General features: G+C 34.3%; 1 protein-coding gene across 3 annotated transcripts in view; it reads right to left on the reverse strand.

The window, feature by feature from the left end:
* KMT2E (lysine methyltransferase 2E) overlaps nucleotides 1-19,235 on the reverse strand; it is a 91,088-nt gene that overhangs the window by 57,203 nt on the left and 14,650 nt on the right. For 2 of the 3 annotated variants that reach the window (XM_027539706.1, XM_027539704.1), the window contains exon 2: nucleotides 11,149-11,333. In XM_027539706.1, the coding sequence (XP_027395507.1) occupies nucleotides 11,149-11,219 (71 nt within the window). In that variant the 5' untranslated portion in view covers nucleotides 11,220-11,333. Of the gene's footprint in view, nucleotides 1-11,148; nucleotides 11,334-14,464; nucleotides 14,538-19,235 lie in introns of all 3 variants that reach the window. The other variant, XM_027539705.1, reaches the window with a different exon arrangement.

The raw sequence follows: 19,235 nt of genomic DNA on the forward strand, positions 1-19,235 counted from the left end.
AAAAGCAAGAGAATTTCAGAAAAACCTCTACTTCTACTTCACTGAGTATGCTTTATAAAGCCTTTGACTGTGGGGAACACAATGAACTGTGGGAAATTCTTAAAGCCATGGGAATACCAGACCACCTCACCTGCCTCCTGAGAAACTTGTATGCAGATCAAGAAGCAACAGTTAGAACCGGACATGGAACAACAGACTGGTTCCAAATTGGGCAAGGAGTACGTCAATGCTGTATAGTGTCACCCTGCTTATTTAACTTATATGCAGAGTATATCATGCGAAATGCCTGTTTGGATGACTCACAAGCTGGAATGAAGATTGTTGGAAGAAACATTAATAACCTCAGATATGTAGATGACACCACCCTTATATCAGAAAGCAAAGAGGAACTAAAGAGCCTCTTGATGAAGGTCAAAGAAGAGAGTGAAAAGGTTGGCTTAAAACTGAACATTCAAAAAACAAAGATCATGGCATCCGGTCCCATCACTTCTGGCAAACAGATGGGAAAACAATGGAAACAGTGACAGGCTTTATTTTCTTGGGCTCCAAAATCACTGCAGATGGTCACTGCAGCCTTGAAATTAAAATATGCTTGCTCCTTGGAAGAAAACCTATGATATAAAAAGTTGTTTAATGCTAACGTCTTTGCCAACAAAGGTCCGTATAATCAAAGCTATGGTTTTTCTAGTAGTTCTGTATGGACGTGAGAGTTGGACCATAAGGAAGGCTGAGTGCTGAAGAATTTATGCTTTTGAACTGCGGTGTTGGAGAAGGCTCTTGAGTCCCTTGGACTGTAAGGAGATCAAACCAGTCAATTATAAAGGAAATCAATCCTGAATATTCATTGGAAGGCCTGATGCTGAAGCTCCAATACTTTGGCCACCTGATATGAAGACCCAACTCATTAAAAAATTGATGCTGGGAAAGATTGAAGGCAGAAAGAGACGAGGACAAGATGGTTGGATGGCATCACTGACTCAATGGACAGGAGTCTGAGTAAACTCTGGGAGATGGTGAAGGACAGGGGAGCCTGGCATGCTACAGTCCGTGGTGTCACAAAGAGTCAGACGTGACTGAGTGACTAAACAGCAACAATAATTTCTAGTTGTTACATGATATCCTGAACTTCTTTGAGTCGACTTTTCCACTTAAGACTGTTCAGAATTCTGAAATAAACTTTTTATTTGACTATTTAGCCACACACAGCTTGAGTCATCCCCAAGGGCTTGTTTTTGATTTATAGCACATTACTAAAGAGCTTCCAAAAAGACACCTTTACATAGACTCTAGAGTTGAGAAAATAAAATTGTATTTTAAACTCCTACTCTTAACTGTGAGATTTGCGAACTTAATATTCATTGGTTTAAGATAATATGATTTAAATTTCCTAGTTAAAATCTATCACTTAAAAAAATACCATCACTTGTTAAAATTTTTATACTGGAGAACTTTATATCCCTCCTACTCCTATATTTTGTCTCAATGTATTCTATCATGGTCAGTACTCAGTCACTCAAATAATACAGCAAATTTCAATCTCTGTCTTGTTGCTGTTTTAATTCTGCTAGTTTCCAGCTGCCTGAATTAGGCACTAACCAGAACTGTTAAACAACAAAGAATCTGCCTGCAATGTGGAAGACCTGGGTTCCATTCCTGGGTCAGGAACATCCCCTGGAGAAGGGCATGGCAACCCACTCCAGTATTCTTGCCTGGAGAATCCCATGGACAGAGGAGCCTGGTGGGCTACAGTTCATGGGGTTGCAAAGAGTTGGACACGACTGAGTGACTAACACTTTCACTTGAAGTAGGCACTAACTGGAACTGTTACTTTAAAGAACTATACCATTCAACTTATTGAAATCACATTATTATTTTTTACATATAGGGGCATTCTGTTCAACTCTATAGTCCCTTATATCTGTCTACCATGAAGAGGCTATAAAAATTTTGTAGCCTTAGTTCTACCTCTCCTAAACAAATGAAATAGAATTAACTAAGATAACGAGCATTCAACAATCATTTGTATGTAGTAAGTTTCAGGGTTCACAAAGAGACCTTCAAGCCTTATGATTCATGTCTTACTACTGTTTCCAAACTTTTTCATCCTCTCAGACAGACACCTTGTTCTCAAATCTCTTACCTTCTCCAGGTCCAGTCGCCTGGTAACCTTTACTATTTATCTCTATTTGCCCATTCTAGAAAACTTACATCAGTTCAGTTGCTCAGTCATGTCCAACTCTTGGTAGCATACGTAACTTTTCGCAACGTAAGACAATGTACACAAATGGAATCATAAAATGTTTGTCATTTTATGTCTGTTTTATTTTACTTAGCATAGCATTTTCCGGTTTCGTTCATTTTACACCATGTTTCAGAATTCTATTCTTTTTTATGGCTAATATTCCATTGTATAGATGGGCCACATTTTTGATTTGTCCATTCATCTGTTGATGGACACTTGAGATGTTAGACCTTTTGTCTAACATAGACATTTTGTCTATTGCGAGTAATGCTGTTATGGATATTGGTATACAAATATCTGTTTTGAGCCTTTGATTTCAATTTTTTTCTGGGCCATAAGGTAATTCTGTTTAACATTTTGAGAAAGTACCAAACTGTTTCCCATTTTTTTTAATGCCTTAATCTCCTTTTTAAATTTTTCTTTTCCCTATCTCCTAAATGTTTGTTTTCTAGGTGTCTGTACTTTATACCTTGGAGGTTTCATCCACTACTATAGTTTTCACCATTTCCTATGTGTTCATGACTTCCAAATCATCCTTAATCTATTTCATTAGCTCCACCCAAATAGCTCTCCATATTACTAGACCTCTTAATTTAGATGTCTCATGACTATAAAGTAGATGTTTGTTGTAGAAAGCCCTTTTTTACATCCCAGATTTTGGAATTTAAAATTAAACCAGGGACTTCCCTGATGGTCCAGTGGCTAAGACTGGGCGCTTCCAATGCAGGGGGCGTGGGTTCAATCCCTTCTTGGGGAACTAAGATCCCATATGCCGTGCAGTGCAGCCAAAAAAAAAAGAATTAAATTTAGAGCTGGAGCCAACCAACTTTTTCTGTGAAGAACCAGAGAGTAAATATATTCAGGACCTCAAACAATATGGTTTCTGTTGCAACTTCTCAGCTCTATTGTACCTGGAAAGCCAGAAACTATAATTAAACAAGTGGGCATGACTGAGTCTCAGTAAAATCTTATTCACAAGAATCAGGCAGCAGGCTGGGTTTGGCTCAGTAATCCTAGTTTGCTGACTGCTTGTTTAGAGAAAGCAAATTTGGGGGAGGAACTGATTGTAATAGAGTACCATTTTTCTCTGATTTCAATGGCTTTAGCAAGTGCTACTAGTGTAACAGTATAACTTTCTTTGAAAATGTAACATCAACTCAACAGGAATTTCTTATTACTTTATTAATAAATAATTATTGAGGGTTTATTACATACCAGCTACTGTTTTAGGTACTGGGAACACAATTCCATATCTAAAATCTACTATTTACATTTAAATTGTTTTTCTTTTATAAAAATGGAAAAATGCCACTTGTCTGGACCTTATCCCTTCTCACATTTTCAAGATCTGTACACTTTACTCTTGCTGGCAACTATTCCTTGTGTCTTACATCTTTAGTCTACCTCTATATTAGATCACTGCTGTCTTATTATTCCATTAAAAAAAAAAAACTCCTGCCCCCTTTCATTTGTCATTTCTCTGTTCCTCTTTTTAGAAAACTCCTTAAAAGAGTTGTTTGTGCTCAACATCAGGCTGCACAACACCACAATAACTATCCATATTGTCAAACTAATTGGTAATTGTAGTTTATATAGACTTTTCAGCATGTGATGTAAATGTTCCCTTCCTAAAAAGACTTAACTTTGCTAGCTTTCTAGATCGGAGAAGGCATTGGCACCCCACTCCAGTACTCTTGCCTGGAAAATCCCATGGACGGAGGAGCCTGGTGGGCTGCAGTCCATGGGGTCGCAAAGAGTCGGACACGACTGAGTGACTTCATTTTCACTTTTCACTTTCATGCATTGGAGAAGGAAATGGCAACCCACTCCAGTATTCTTGCCTGGAGAATCCCAGGGACGGGGGAGCCTGGTGGGCTGCCATCTATGGGGTCGCACAGAGTAGGACACGACTGAAGCGACTTAGCAGCAGCAGCAGCAGCTTTCTAGATACCACACTTAACTGGCCAGTCTATCTCATTTTTGCTTGATTTTCTTTTCTGCCCATGTTTTCTCTTTTTCCCTGGCTCATCTTTTTCTTTAAACAACTCTCCATCCAGTTACTTAATCCAAAACCATAAAGTATCATTCTTGATTATTCATTTGCCCTCACCCACCACATCTAATTCTTTGATCAATTCTGGCTCTTCTTCCAATATACATTTACAATCAGTACACTTCTCTCCCTAGTCCAAGTCTTTGTCATCTCTTGCCTGGACATTGCAGTAACACTATGAATGTACTGAATGCTACTGAATTGTACACTTAAAACTAGTTAAAACGGTAAACTTTATGTTATGTATATTTTACTACAATTTTTTAAAAGAAAGAAAGAAAACGACAAAAGGCTAGTTTCACTAAAGCCAAAGGTACAGAGAATCAAGAGTAATAAATCCTCTTGAGACAACAAACAATATGAGGCCTGAAAACTATGCATTAGCTTCAACATGCCAGTAGTATGGTCAAAGTAAAAGTCAACTTGTATGGAGCAGCTGGAAGAAGAGTGAAGGACACAAGCGTTCAAGGATCTGAATAGACTGACAATTCAGACAGTGCCCAAGGAACCAAAAGAATGACAGGTGGAGATAATACTGATACAGGGTCAAGATTTAATCTGAAATAGCCACTCTCAGAACCTACCTCTGACCCTGTGAGGTGATACTGGGTGTTAGAAAAGGTAAAATGCTGTTGCTAAGACTCGTTTAGTGGAGCAGGTAGAGCAAAGATGTAGTGGGGATACTTTGCAAATGGCTCCAAGGGAGTGGTAGAATATGGATTTCTTTCCCTCAGATTGGAAGTAGTTTTGTTCTGGCCTAGAATTAGTGGTAATAGATCTGCTTCTGCTGAGTCTACACAGGTGTAATGTGGAGGGCAATTCTTGGATTCCCAGACAATGCTACCATGAAGCAAGGGGTGGAGTAGCAGTCGCTGAGTTTTGCTTGTTGTGACACTGAGTATAGTAGGACAGAACTATTCAGGGAAACAGTACCTGCTGCTCCAAAGTGATATTCAGGAACTGTTCTAGAAGGTATTTTAAAAATCACATTGTTCAACCTCCAGTATTACACACCAGGAGTTGACTGATTTAAGTACCACAAACTGATTATCATTAAGTCACTGTATAGTCATGAGATATGAAACATAAGCTCTCTGGATCTCAGATTCCACATTTACAAAATCAAGTCTTAATTCTAAGTCACATGGCATTATAATAACAAAGTAAATACTAAAGCCTAGATCTCTTAGGTTGGTCTAGTACTATTTCTATCAAACTGCATTATCCCCACTTCCTGTGAGATTTATCAGAGTGCTATTTTTTCTATGGATTAATGACCTAATGATGTAAACAGCTTTACCTCATTTCTGTATTACAAAATGGTTCCATGTATTATTTTATTAGAGTTACACAAAGCCTGATTTCTGGTAATTCTGAATCTATACCACTTTAACTGTCATTACTTCATAAACTTTACAAATACGGAGAACACATTTGGGCATTAAAATTTAAATTATTTATGTAACATTTCCATTCTTAAAAATGAAAAAAGGTTATTTTCAAATGTGTTACAGTCCTATATTATTGTTGAAAAACTCAGAAAGCAGAACAACTACCATTTTTTTTGCAGTAATCTACCTGATGTTGCCACATTTTCCTGGAACCACTTTACAAATTTAAAATTGTATTTGTTTATACCAAAATATCCTTATTCTTTAAAAAGCCATCATAAATTATCATTCATTATATATTTTAGTGTAGACATTTAAGCAGTCAGGTGAATTGAAGATCTAAACAGAGAGAAACACTAATCATAAAATGAAGAGAGGAATTGAGAGAAAAAGAATAGGCTAGAATGATTGATTAAATAAGCTCTGATTCCTCCTGAAACTGGACTTTTATGATTTCCTTCTTCCTCATCAAAATTTTAATTTCTTCCCTATATAAACCTTCAAAATACAGTTGTATTTTAAGGAGAAGTTTATATGAGTATTTTAAGTGAAACCTCTAGTTTTTCTTTCAATGTTAAAACATTCGGTAACGTCTAGACACTTGGGTATCAGTAACTGCACATGGATAGAACGGCTCCCTGTTACAGTAATGAATATAAAAGATATCCTCATGGATATCCTCATGGATAGTTCTCACTATGCTCCTTCAGATTTGTGATCAAAACATTTCTATCATTCTTGTTATACCTAACACTTTTTAAAGATATATTAAAATTAAACACATTACAATGGCATAAAAGAAAAATTTTTAAATGGAGAGATTTGGTGTGACAACTGTCCGCAGTTTACCACATGTGGCATTTTACTTCATTTAACTCATCAATTAACAAAACTTAGCTCTTTTGATCGATGTGGCAAATGGATCTGGAGCCAAGCAGCCCTGGAATTAACTCTTTATTTTTTATTAACTAACTATGTGGCCTTAGGGAAGTCTCTTAATCTCCTTGAGCTGCATTTCTTTTGTAAAATGGGAATAATAGCTGCTTACACACTATGTTACAGACAAGAAAAAAAACTAGAGAAAAACTTCATTATTAAGTATAAAGCAAATGAGAAATTTCAACAGTTCTAAACAATGCTAAGAACAGTATTTCAAAACATTCTTTTGAGTATTAAAACAAATCACATTTAAATGAAAGCACTTCTAAATTAGGATAAGTAAATTAACACTTTTAAGGGCAGCAGAAAGTATTAGTTTCTTGACAAATAAAAAGCGTAAAGAAATCATGAACAGAAACATTAAATACTAGTGGAACACAAGTAAAAAGCTACTGAAAACATTTCATTATACATTAAACATTTTAGTATCTTTAATTACATAAATTCAGACTACAAGCAGCCAAATATTTCAACAAACTAATAATGAATTCTGTCAGCAGATGGCTCTAGTGACACTGAGATAACCTAATATTAAATACTATAAACAAAATACAGACAGTAAAAATGTACTGAATCTCAGAAATCTGGAGTCAAAAAGAGCCACATTAATACTTCAAGCCCTCTTTTTCAAATGAAGATATCAAAGTCTACAATAATTGTCTTAAGGGCTCACTGGTATATTACTGGCAGAACAAAACTGAAAACCCAGATATCTCCCTTTAGTACTCTTAGTCAACAGAAAGGCATTTACTGTATTCCCAGTTATAGCACTAAAAGCCCTCTTCCAAAGTAATTTACCTGTAACTCAGATACGTCACATTTACTAATTTGTCTACCACATCCAAAAATACACATATTTATCCAAAACCTCATTAGAAAGATTTCTAAAGTAATATTTGGTAGTAAAAATAATGTTAAAAGGAATAGAACGTTAGTAATTATGTTCCCAGTCTCTGAGAAGAAAAGTAATTTGGTTTTCCTTTTTTAAAAAGACTAGGGAAAAAAAAAAAAAGACTAGGAAAGAATCAGTTTAACACTTCCTATTTAATACCTCTTCCCACTTCTCAGCTCTAGAAGGGTTTCTCACCTTTGCTTCTTTAACCAATTTAGTAATTCAGATAGAATGCCTGACATAAGAGACAGAAGAAGCAGTACAAGAAGTCAATTTATATCAATTAGGATAAAAACATACAATTCTAATAAATGCTGAACTCTGGCTCAACTTTCCTATTTATCTACTGGTAACTGAGTCTAGGTTTTCTTTCATATTCCTTATCTTCAAGCAGAGACCTGAAAATATCTTTGTTATATGCAGTCATTGATTATAATAAATTTACTACCCCTAAGTAAAGCTACTATTTACACAAACCATATATCAAAATAAATTACTTAAGTTATGTAAGTCATTTTTTGTAATAGTACTAGGAAAGAAGCTGTAATAGAAAAGGCCTAAAATTAACACATCAATAAGTTCTGCTTCTGCCATTTAACTGCTCTGTGACTCGTTTCCTCATCTAAAATTTGAAAATAATATCTATCTCATAGTTATATCTTTATCTTTCTTATTCAAAAAGAAATAGATTGTTATGATCTCATAATTTTCATAACTAGCAGAGGCTTCACTGTTCTTTTCTCTTCTGAGATCCTACAGATTGTAATTTAGCCTAGAATTTCTCTATCCAATACAATGGCCTCTAGACACATATGCTATAGAACACTTGAAATACGGCTAGTTTGACCTGAGAGGTTCTGGAAGTATAAAACCAACTTGTGGCAAGGTAATGGGAACAGAAAAAAACAAAATACAAGATCCCTAACTCTGCAGGAAAAGCAAGACAAACCCAAGATGTTTAAAAACTTAGTAATGAGAGGAAAACAAATATGTAACAAAGACTAATGAGTTTTATTTCAGAGACGAGATAATCCAAGAAGAAACGTTACTGAATATGGGAATACTGGACTAGAGTTTAGCAAGTCCGTTATTATAGATCCTGAACCAGACCTTCAATTTCCTACTATAAAATGCGACAGATAGCACGTATTCTATCTAGATGAACTGTAAGTGATTAAATAAATTCCCCTTTATAGTCTTAGAAATGAGTATAAATTTGGTTCAGTAAACTAATTCACTCAATAAACAATCAAGTATCTCCTAAACTTTATAGTAGTATAATTTATTAGTGATATATTTTAGCAGTATTTTTAAAAAATATAACTAATAGGGACTTCTCTGGTGTGTCCGTTGGCTAAGACTCCACACTCTCGATGCAGAGGTTCTGGGTTCAACACTGGTCAGGGAACTAGATCCCACATGCCACAACTAAAAGATGCCACAGACGTGGCTACTGAAGACCCTGTGTGCTGCAGCGAAAATCAAAGATCCCACATGCCACTATTAAGAGCCAATGCAGCCAAATAAACATTTACATATATATGAAACTAATATATAATTAATAACATCATATAGCTACATGAGTATAACAAAATTCAATACTTTAAAAAAAAATACTGTGGAATAATTATGTAGCTGCACAGTACGTTAACAAAGAAACATATGGGGGAGTCCCATGTGCCCTTTCCCCAGCATCTTGCATCAATACAAGTACAGTATCTTCTGATTACATATTTGAAATAAAAAGGAAATGTTAATTATATAAAAATTTCTTATGAAAATAGCTCTAAAAGCTTTATATATAGTTTTTAAGTTTGAAAATTTAGCCACAAAAATTCTGATAGTTGTCTCACAGTAGAAATTGGTACCAGCTATACTTTTTGTGTCCACTGAGTAAGGGATACCATACCCAAGGGACACATACTTGTATGTGGAATAGAAAAAAATAATTTCCTAAAACAGAAATGTTCTTTTAAAAAAAACAGTCATTCTGTAATTACCTACAAGTCGATCTTTTCTAATAATAAAAATGTCCATATTTGTACCAGGAAAGATTTGGCTCAACAATATAAATCGTAATTATTCTATAAACACTCTTATAGATGCATTTAATAAAGAACACAGGCAGAAAGCTCTCCCCTAAACTGCTGTCAATATATTATTTTCTTTTTTAACTGTATAATTAATATGTGGCTTTTATTCTGTTTGTGCATTGCCTTACAGCATACATACTAAACATGCAAACAAGACAAAGGAGCATCTCACACTGTATGCTAGACTAATTCCTATTTCATACATAAATAATATTTCATAAATTACATTTTGTAGTAAGTGCTTATGAGGCTAATTTTAAAAAAACTGTCAAGGTGAATTTTTTAGGAAGTAAAAAATCTTTATTACCAATAAATGCCTATAACTATTATCAGATATAGATTTGCGTCTATCAGATGCACTAAGAAAAACTGGTACTTTAGTCTGGGACCCACTTGCCTGTCAAGCCCACTTCCAGGTTCTTTTTTCTTCGTTAGGAGTGTCCCTATCTGGGCAGAAGGAATGTCAATCAACAGTCACAAGGGTACCCTTGTTTGGGAATCCCTTATTTTACAACAAAAATAACTTAAACATAGTGCAAAAAAAAAGAGGCGTTTAAAAACTGTAATAATCATACAGTTAAATGCACTATGTAGCATATTATAGGAATATTAGAGAGCACTCCTGAGTCTTTCCTAATGGCAGAAGCAGGAGAGGTGAAAACATTTCTAGACCATTTGAAATGCCAGCAAACAGAGTATCAACTGTTTTTTGTCCTTTCTACACACCAGTTTTAGAAGCCCTAAAAGAAAGAAATTTCTTTTTCAAAAAAGTTAAATTCAGCTTTCTGGGCAATGAGTGTCCCATTTAGCACAATTCAACTATATACTGAATCAGAGAGCAAACATACATCTTTCTGTTCTTTAGGTATTCCAACACTGTTACATGAACCTTTTGCAATTTTCGAAAAACAATCAATTTTCATACCAATAATTCAGTGTTAACGTAGTGATCTTTCAAAATCAAAATAAAAGAAAATCTATCCAACACAACTGTCAAGACCAAATAGTCTTAAAGGCAAGGTAAAAACCTTTCGCTAAATCCCTCAGAAATGGCTCCCACAAAAGCAAAAGGTGCCAAAATATTCATCTAGAAGGAAATACTCCCCTTCTCTTATTTAAAACTGGCTGGAATTTTATTTTTCAACTCAACTTAAAAAAAAAAAGGGCAACTGTGTTTAAATGGACATTACAGTTTAAAAAGATTAAAATTGAAAACCAAATTAATTTTCCAATATAAACAAGACAGATTCACAATTTTAAAAAACAACAACCTATTATCTTAATACTTGCTGTCAATAATCAGCAAATGGAAGAGACAAAAAAGAATCAGAAAAAGAGAATTTTGGCTCAAAAGCTCCTTACAAAAGTAATTTTAGTTACAGGAATTTTTGCCTTTAAACTTCTGACATTTACTTTAGCCAAGAGTCTAAAATGATAAAAATATAAATGCAAATCAAGAACTGCTTGGTTGTGCTAAAATAATTATATGAAGTATTTTGCTCTTCCCTATCCAAAGTACCTATGATTTAAATACTTACTCTGAGCCTGCAGCCATCTCCAAGTATGACGTTTCTGCTGTATCAACCCCCAATGGGATCACTATGCTCATGACGTTCGCCTCTGGTAAATTCGATTACTATGGAGTCCTATGCATTGGTATCCAAAACACTGGGGCATGCCAGCCACAGTGCTCATTGCAAACATCTAAGTGCATCCACAAACCCTGTTTAAAAGAAAAGGAAACCAGAAGATAAGAATCATCTTCATATTCCCAGAAATACTCAACCTATAATAAAGAAAAGTAAAATACATAAAGAAAGCATTCTTTATTAAAATATCAGTATCAGTGCAATTTGCTCAGGGAGTCTCTATTTTGTTCATCTTTCTGGAATTCAGTAATGAGATTATGCTTAAAAGAAGTTTCTGAATCATAATCTTCCTCAGGGAATGAATTTATTTAGGGTGCCATAAGTGGGATTACTAAGGCATATTGCTTAGTAAGGAACCAATAAATATTATTCATTTTGAAAGATGAAACAGAATTTCTTAAAGCACTTTCCAAAAATAAGTCTTCCTGGTTCAGTGAATGATCTAACAATAAACTAACAAACATTGAGTACTTACTGTGAACTAAGCACCACACTAAGCTTTTACATAGATAATCTATTTAATCCTCACAACTCAAGTAGGGATCTCCATTTTATCACCAAAGAATTCAAAAGTAACCATGGGTAAATAACATAACCAAAGGTGCTCAGTTTAAGGGATAAAACCATAATTTGAAATAATTCTACTCTACTGTTTCTATATTTTTTTTAAAAAGCTATTTGTAATAAAATTGTTTTACAGTGGTTGTCACTTTCTATTCTACATAAATACATGTATACTAAGGGAGTTTCTCTTATTTCTCCAGTTTTCTTCCATGAGTTAATGATCCCTAATACAATTAAAAAACTAACATACTTGAATTATGTTTAAAGAAATTTACCATAGTAAAGAAAATATATTCAGCTTCAATATCAATTTTTCCAATTTAAATTCATTGTTTGTGCGTGCGTGCTCAGTTGTGTCTGACTCTCTGCGACCCCATGAACTGTAGCCCACCAGGTTCTTCTGTCCATGAGATTTTCCCAGCAAGAATACTGGAGTGGGTTGCCATTCCCTCCTCCAGGGGATCTTCCCAACCCGGGGATCAAACCCGCGTCTTCTGCATTGGTAGATGGATTCTTTACCACTGAGCCACCTGGGAAGCCCAAAACACCTGCTGTATGTTCTGTGTGTGAAATATCTACTTAAAATATTTCAGCAGTGATACAGTACAACTTGGAACAAAGCAGATAATCAGATAAACAAGAAAAACAGTCAAAACTGTCCCTCTCATGTTATACCTGAAATACTGAAGACAAGTATTTCTTCAAATAGCAATTCTTTATTTATCCTTAATTTTTACAAGTAAGCTTGAGAATATCTACTCAGGTTAATTCCTGTTTCACGATGATACAGATTGTGAGCTCATATTTTATGGGGGAAAAAAACACCAAAATAGGGAAATAATGAGGTGGTTTGAATTCTCCAAAAAAAATAGTGGTTTGAATTCTCCAAGAAAACTAGCCTTTACTTTTAAACTGTATATAACTGGGGAAGAGATACTAGATTATAAATTATAATAAAAATATACAATAATAGGCAATTGCATTTGAAAGTTAAAAATATAAACACTGGAACCTATCTCTAACACTCTAACAGTAGACGTGTGAGCTAGACAAGTTATTTAACCACTCTAAGCTTCAGGTTCTCTGTTTATAAAATGGGGATACATCCTCATACAGTTTCTGTGGAAAAAAATGAAAAAATGACTGTAAAGCATTTCATACACGGCACTATGCATATTTAGCAATCATTAAGTGGTAGTCACATTAGAGTCGCTCTTATTTCATAATCAAAAAACTATGTGGATTAAAAAAAAACTCTCTAGCTCTCATTTGAAGAGAATCTTCTAATAGTTTTTTTAAAAATAAAGTACGTAATTATAGCTCACTGTTTGCTATGATTTTACAGTTTTCAACAAATTGAAATTATCCTCTAAAAACAACTGCCCTATCTACTTTTCTGCACCTGGGACTGTTGTGGAGTTACTTCATAAAAAGCTGTATTTATTAACCTGCACAAAGGTATAAAATTATAAAATTTCTAAATGATAAAATGCAAGTAATATATAAATCAAATGTTATATTATTCTGTATTTCTTTAAAATGCTGAAGACCTGGACCTAAGAACAATTACAACTAAAAAAATTACTCCCTGATGGTAGCATCTAGTTGGTAGAAGCTTTCTTCAGCTCAGCTTATCTTTCGACTCATAGGAAACCTTATTTTTTAGGTGTATGTTGCTAAATATATAGTTGTATGCTTTTTTTTTCTTTTTTAAACCAGAGGCAGAAACTGGAAAACAGAAGTCAAATAATTATGTATTATTTTAGATAACTGAGTAGTATTTCCAATCTAAAACAATCTATTTGAGCATGTATTTAATAACAGTACAGCCCATTTTTACATAAATACAATCTTCAATATTTAACACTATACTTGAGCTGTTTTTAAATAGCAGTGAAGAGCATGCCACAAAAACCTATTTCAGACAATAGCTTTTATTTGTCTCATTACTGTCTCTCTCTCAAATCCTGCACAGTGCACGGAATGAAACAGGTACTCTACAAAGAACAGGTAAATGAATTAGAGCACCCGGGATGAAAATGCAGCTCTGGCCTCATTAATCAAATGAGTTGTCAACCTATGCAAGTGCTATAAGAACAACCACATGACACCTTTTCCAGAAATGCACCTCTCTTCTAAAATCACAGAAGCTCATCCCCAGGATAAACACAGCATTACATCTGTAAAAGAACCACAGACGTTTGAGTTTGATTCAGCAGAGAAGATGATATCAGAATTTACTTACAAGAGGTCAGAAGGCAAGAGGTCATAGCTATTGAGATAATAAAAATGGCAAATATATCACTATATTCGTTAATATCAAAAACTACATAGCCAGAAAACTCACGCTGCTTAAAAATCCAGCTGGTACTTAAATCATAAATTCATTAGGGTCAAATCACTGTGTCTTCAAAAATAAGAAAAGACAAGACAATATAGTATACAGATGTAGAAAAGATGTGAGCTTATAACACAGGCATAACTAGAGAAAAACAATTCAACAATCGAAAAAACTACCACAAAGGTTTCATATCTTATCTGTGAGTCAAAAACCTGGTTTACCCAACTGGCAAGTTAAATACATACAAAATATATTGAGAATAAATGGTGGCCATTAAAGAAATAATATAAAAGGAAATACCATGAGATGTCTGGTAAATCTGAGGTCCAAGAAAGAATATAGGTCTTCACAAAACCTGCTATCCAGAATAGACCTAGAAACCAAGTGAACACAGGAGTGTTGAGCTATTTATTAATGGCATAAAAGTATATATAGTACTTCTAACATGGAACCTAAAACCAAAGGGATTCATAAAGACAGCAGCTAATTCTTAAAATGATAGATTTATTCTTCACTCTTTAATACAGATGAATGCAAACAGAAGCAAAGGAAACAATGCTAACTACCAAATCAAACTGGAAAGAAACTGGGAAGACAATATTACAAAGAATTTCCTGGTAGTCCAGTGGTTAGGACTCCGTGCCATCACTGCTGAGGGCATGTGCTCAATCCCTAGTCAGGGAACTACGATCCCAAAAGCTGTGTATCATGGACAAAACAACAAAAACAAATGAGAACAAAAAAATGAAACCACCCCACAGATTCAGCACAGTAAAGGCATCGATACCAAAACAAAAACAAGCAAAACCATAAAGTAGGAAAAATGAGATAAAAGGCAAGTAGGAAAAAGAATTACATTAGAAATGTCTATCAGAAAAACAGGAAAACTGAGGCTGTGACCACATTTAAAAGGCTCAGAAAACAAACAAAAAAAACACTGAAAAGATGAATATGATACCAAATAGGCAAAAAGGATGAAAATAAGGAAAATTGTTTTCCTAAAATTACAAATAAAGGGCCCAGCTCAATTTTAACACAATCTCTTTGAGGTAAGGGTCACTTATTATTACCTTTCAGTCCTTAATAACACCTTACATACACAGAACTCAATAAATATGTAAAATTAGATCCATGTTGGACACTTTGAACATGTAACACTAAGAGAATAAGTGGGTGAATTTTGGGCCCAATTACTAATAGAAAGGAAACAAAGAAACTTGCAAGAAATTATGAGGCCACATAACTAAGATTTCCTTATAAATGAGAAGTTAAACTGTCTTCATTATTCATATAAGATTTTAAGTTTATTTACATCTATTGACTGAGGTATAATAAAAAAGAATACTAGTTGATCAAAATCTATTACCAAGTTACTACCTATGAAACTCTGGGCACCTCATTTCACTATTGTGGGCTTCAACTATAAATGGAAGTAGGTTAGGCTGATGATCTTAGAGTTTAAATTTTAGTCTTAAGTACATTAACAGATAATTCCTGATAATCAAAATGACAGATACATATCAGATTCTAAAAACCTACAAAAAAAAAAATAGAATCAATTATATATTTCTCCAACTGGGTTAATGTATCAGTACAGTGCTCCACAAGCACTCATATGCCCTGAAAACAGGTTATAATAATGATATAATGATACAAACAATGATAAATACTGAGTGCTTTCAATGCTTAATCCTCACAATGAGCCAATGGCATAGGTACATTTATTATCCCCATTTTACAGATAAGGCAGAGACGCTGAACTTATCCAAAGTTCCACAGATAATAAATTAGAAGAATCAATTTTGAACCCTAATGGTGTGACCCTAGAACCTACACACTAGTTTCCCTGAAATTAAAATTTCCCAGATGACTGGTAAAATAAATAACCTAGAATTTACAGCTAGAGGGAGAGACACTGACAACTGCCTCTCTCAAGAAGAAGAGAAATTAAATAACTACGTAAGTGTTTCACTGAAGAACATCCGGACTATACATTTATTCTGGCTCATTAAATAACAGTTAACAAAATCTACTTAGCTTCCCTCCCCCCCCACGAACCTCATCTACTTCATAAACTTACACCTATCCCACAACAATGCATTAAAACACTATGAAATATTAGTAAACAAACACAGGCTCAAAGCCTAAAATTTGTGTTAAAAAGAGTATTTTAGTGACAGTACAAAGCATACACAAGAAGGATGAAAATATTCAAACTGCCTATTATTTTCAGGAGCAAACACATGCCTTGCTAGTGGGTTGAAAGCAACCCAAAAGTTAAGGAAACCAGGATCCAAATCTGAGATTACTCCTGGTGCCTCAGTGGAAAAGAATCCGCCTGCAACCTGCTCCAGTATCCATGCCTGGGAAGAATGGAGAGAGGAGAGGGTGGGCTATACAGTCTCTTTGGGGTCACAAAGAGTCGGACATGACTTAGTCACTAAACAGCAACAATGCATACCTAAGTATACTCATTTCCTTATACAAAACTATATTAAGCAAAGACCACCTATCTAACCAGTTGAATTTTAACTTGTCTCCTTTGATAACAATTTTGTTCCTAGAGATAAAAAATTTCATCAATTCAACTTGCACTATGATAGTTTTGGCGCAAATAAACTCTTCATTTAGAAAAATCTTTCTTCTGGTAGTCAGGATTAATGCAGATGGGCCTACTTGAAAAATGGAAACCTATATATAAAATTCAGTGTTCAAAAAGCACAGTTTCTGTTTCTATTTGAGAGTTCCACAGAGTTTCACTATATATTTTAGTACTAAATTCAGTATCAAATTAGCAATGCTTTAGTTTTCATACTCTGCCACTTATTAATAATGGTTACTTATTCTCTTGAAGCATTAGCTTCTCATCTGAAAATAGAAATAATCACAGAACATATTTCTGAATTGTTTCAAGGATTCTGTGTGGCATTCAGTTAAGTATAAGCTATGATTACCAGATAATATTTCTAGGAATTAAATATTTAGAGAAAGTCTTTAGAAGATGAGTATTGGACCATATGGCATATGTGGAAGCTAAAATATGATACAAATGACCTTATTTACAAAACAGGAACAGACTCACAGACATAAATTTAGGGGAGATGGGAAAGGAATAAATTCAGAGTTTGGGATTAGCAGATACAACTTACTGTACATAAAATAAACAACAGGGTCCTACTGTATAGCACAGGGAACTATACTCAGAATCTTATAATAAACCATGATGATAATTTAAAAAAAAATATTGTAGAACAATTCTCAGCTATTATACAAAAGTCAATTAAGGAATTTTTTATTAAGAATTTCTGATCTATTCTAGAGTCCATTTTTGTCAGTAAAGGAGAAAGGATGCTTCTGGTAACAAACTGCAAATTTAGAGAATGTGACAGAAGTACTTGCACTTAAAAAGCCAACAGCCAAACCTCTTTATTACAAACTCTAAACATACTGTTTCAATTATTTTCTTAAAATAAAAACCTGTACAGCCTAATGGTTAAAATAACTAAGTCATCTGGCCCTTGAAATCCTTTGTACAAAATTTTTGTCAAAACAAGACTGGCTTTAATAAGATTAAATTCTTTAAAGAATAAGCCAATACCAGCCCTCATGATACTTCCCAACAAGCACCAGACCATCCCTATAGTTAAGAACGAGGCACTTTTTCAAATCAGCTATTTGGCAGTACTCCACGATAGCTCACCTTGCAACCCAGTTTACCTTATCTTTAGCTCACTAGAGATTCAAAGAGCTCAAAAAAAAAACAAAAAAAACACAGCAACATGAATACAAAGAGTGAGCCCTAATGTAAATTTTGGTTGTTAATGATGTGCCAATGTTGGTTCACAGAATGTAACAAATATACTATAATGATGAGAAATGTTGATAGTGAATATGATATACTGAACTGTCTGGGGTACCACTCTTTCTAACAAGGTCTGGAGAAGCTATTCTAAACACCAGTTCTTCAACCTGTCGAACTACTACTGGTATACTTCTCTATTACCACCCTAAAACAACCTTGAATTAAAATAATTTCAATACTATCCAGTTTTTTAATGCATGCTATTACTTTAAAAGTGTTCATCATTCCTTAAAGTGTTGGATATCGCTAAACTCTAATGTAAAATCTAGTAAAATTTAGCCTTTATGCAATTCAGTGATTAGCATCTGGTTAATCTCCGGGTATAAATGTACAGCTTCTGTTTCTACACACACACAAACTATTCTCAGAATGAGTTTAGTCTTTGTTCATACTCCAGTATGTAAGTAACAAAAGTATTTCATTCTAAACTGTTACCTAATCCCACTTTCTACTTGCCATGTGGCCCATGACTTTAGAATGCACTGCTTGATATACAAACACAAAAGAAAAATAAATCTTCAAATTTAAGAATCACATCTTCCCAATTTCTTAATATCTTATTTTTATGTACAAAAGTAATGAGTACTATACTCATTACCACATGCTTTCAATGGGTTCTAAACCTTCCTTAAGTTAGAAAAAAAACACTGTTATTTACAACAGTAGTTTTAAAACTGTGCGCCCAATAGTCCTAACAGAGCTGGGGATTGAGATAATAAAAGAAAACAGGAAAGCAAACGAAAGAAAATGAGAGACAATACGTTCTGTAGATTTAAAAGGAAAAGTCTGAAGCTGCATGTTCTATGTGGTAGCTACAAAATGGGAAAATAACATTAACACTACTTAGCAATATAAAGGAATGGACTACAGATACATGCAACAACTTGGATGAATCTCAAAGAAACTGTGCTGATTTAAAAAAAAAAGTCAACCCCCAAAATGTCACACATACTGTATAATTTCATTTATCTAACATTCTTGAATGACAAATTATAGAAATGGAGAACAGACTAGTGTGGCATTAATTCTAAGAGAGTAACACCAGGGATCCTTGCAGTGATAAAACGTCTTAACTGTGGTGGTGGAGATAGGAATGTACCTGTGATAAAAATGAAAAGAACCATATACACACACACAAGGACAAGTAAAATGGGATATCTGAACATAATGTGTGAATCAATGTCAATATGGTGCTCATACCTTACTATA

The sequence above is a fragment of the Bos indicus x Bos taurus genome, chromosome 4 (genome assembly GCF_003369695.1).
Source record: "Bos indicus x Bos taurus breed Angus x Brahman F1 hybrid chromosome 4, Bos_hybrid_MaternalHap_v2.0, whole genome shotgun sequence".
NCBI lineage: Eukaryota > Metazoa > Chordata > Mammalia > Artiodactyla > Bovidae > Bos > Bos indicus x Bos taurus.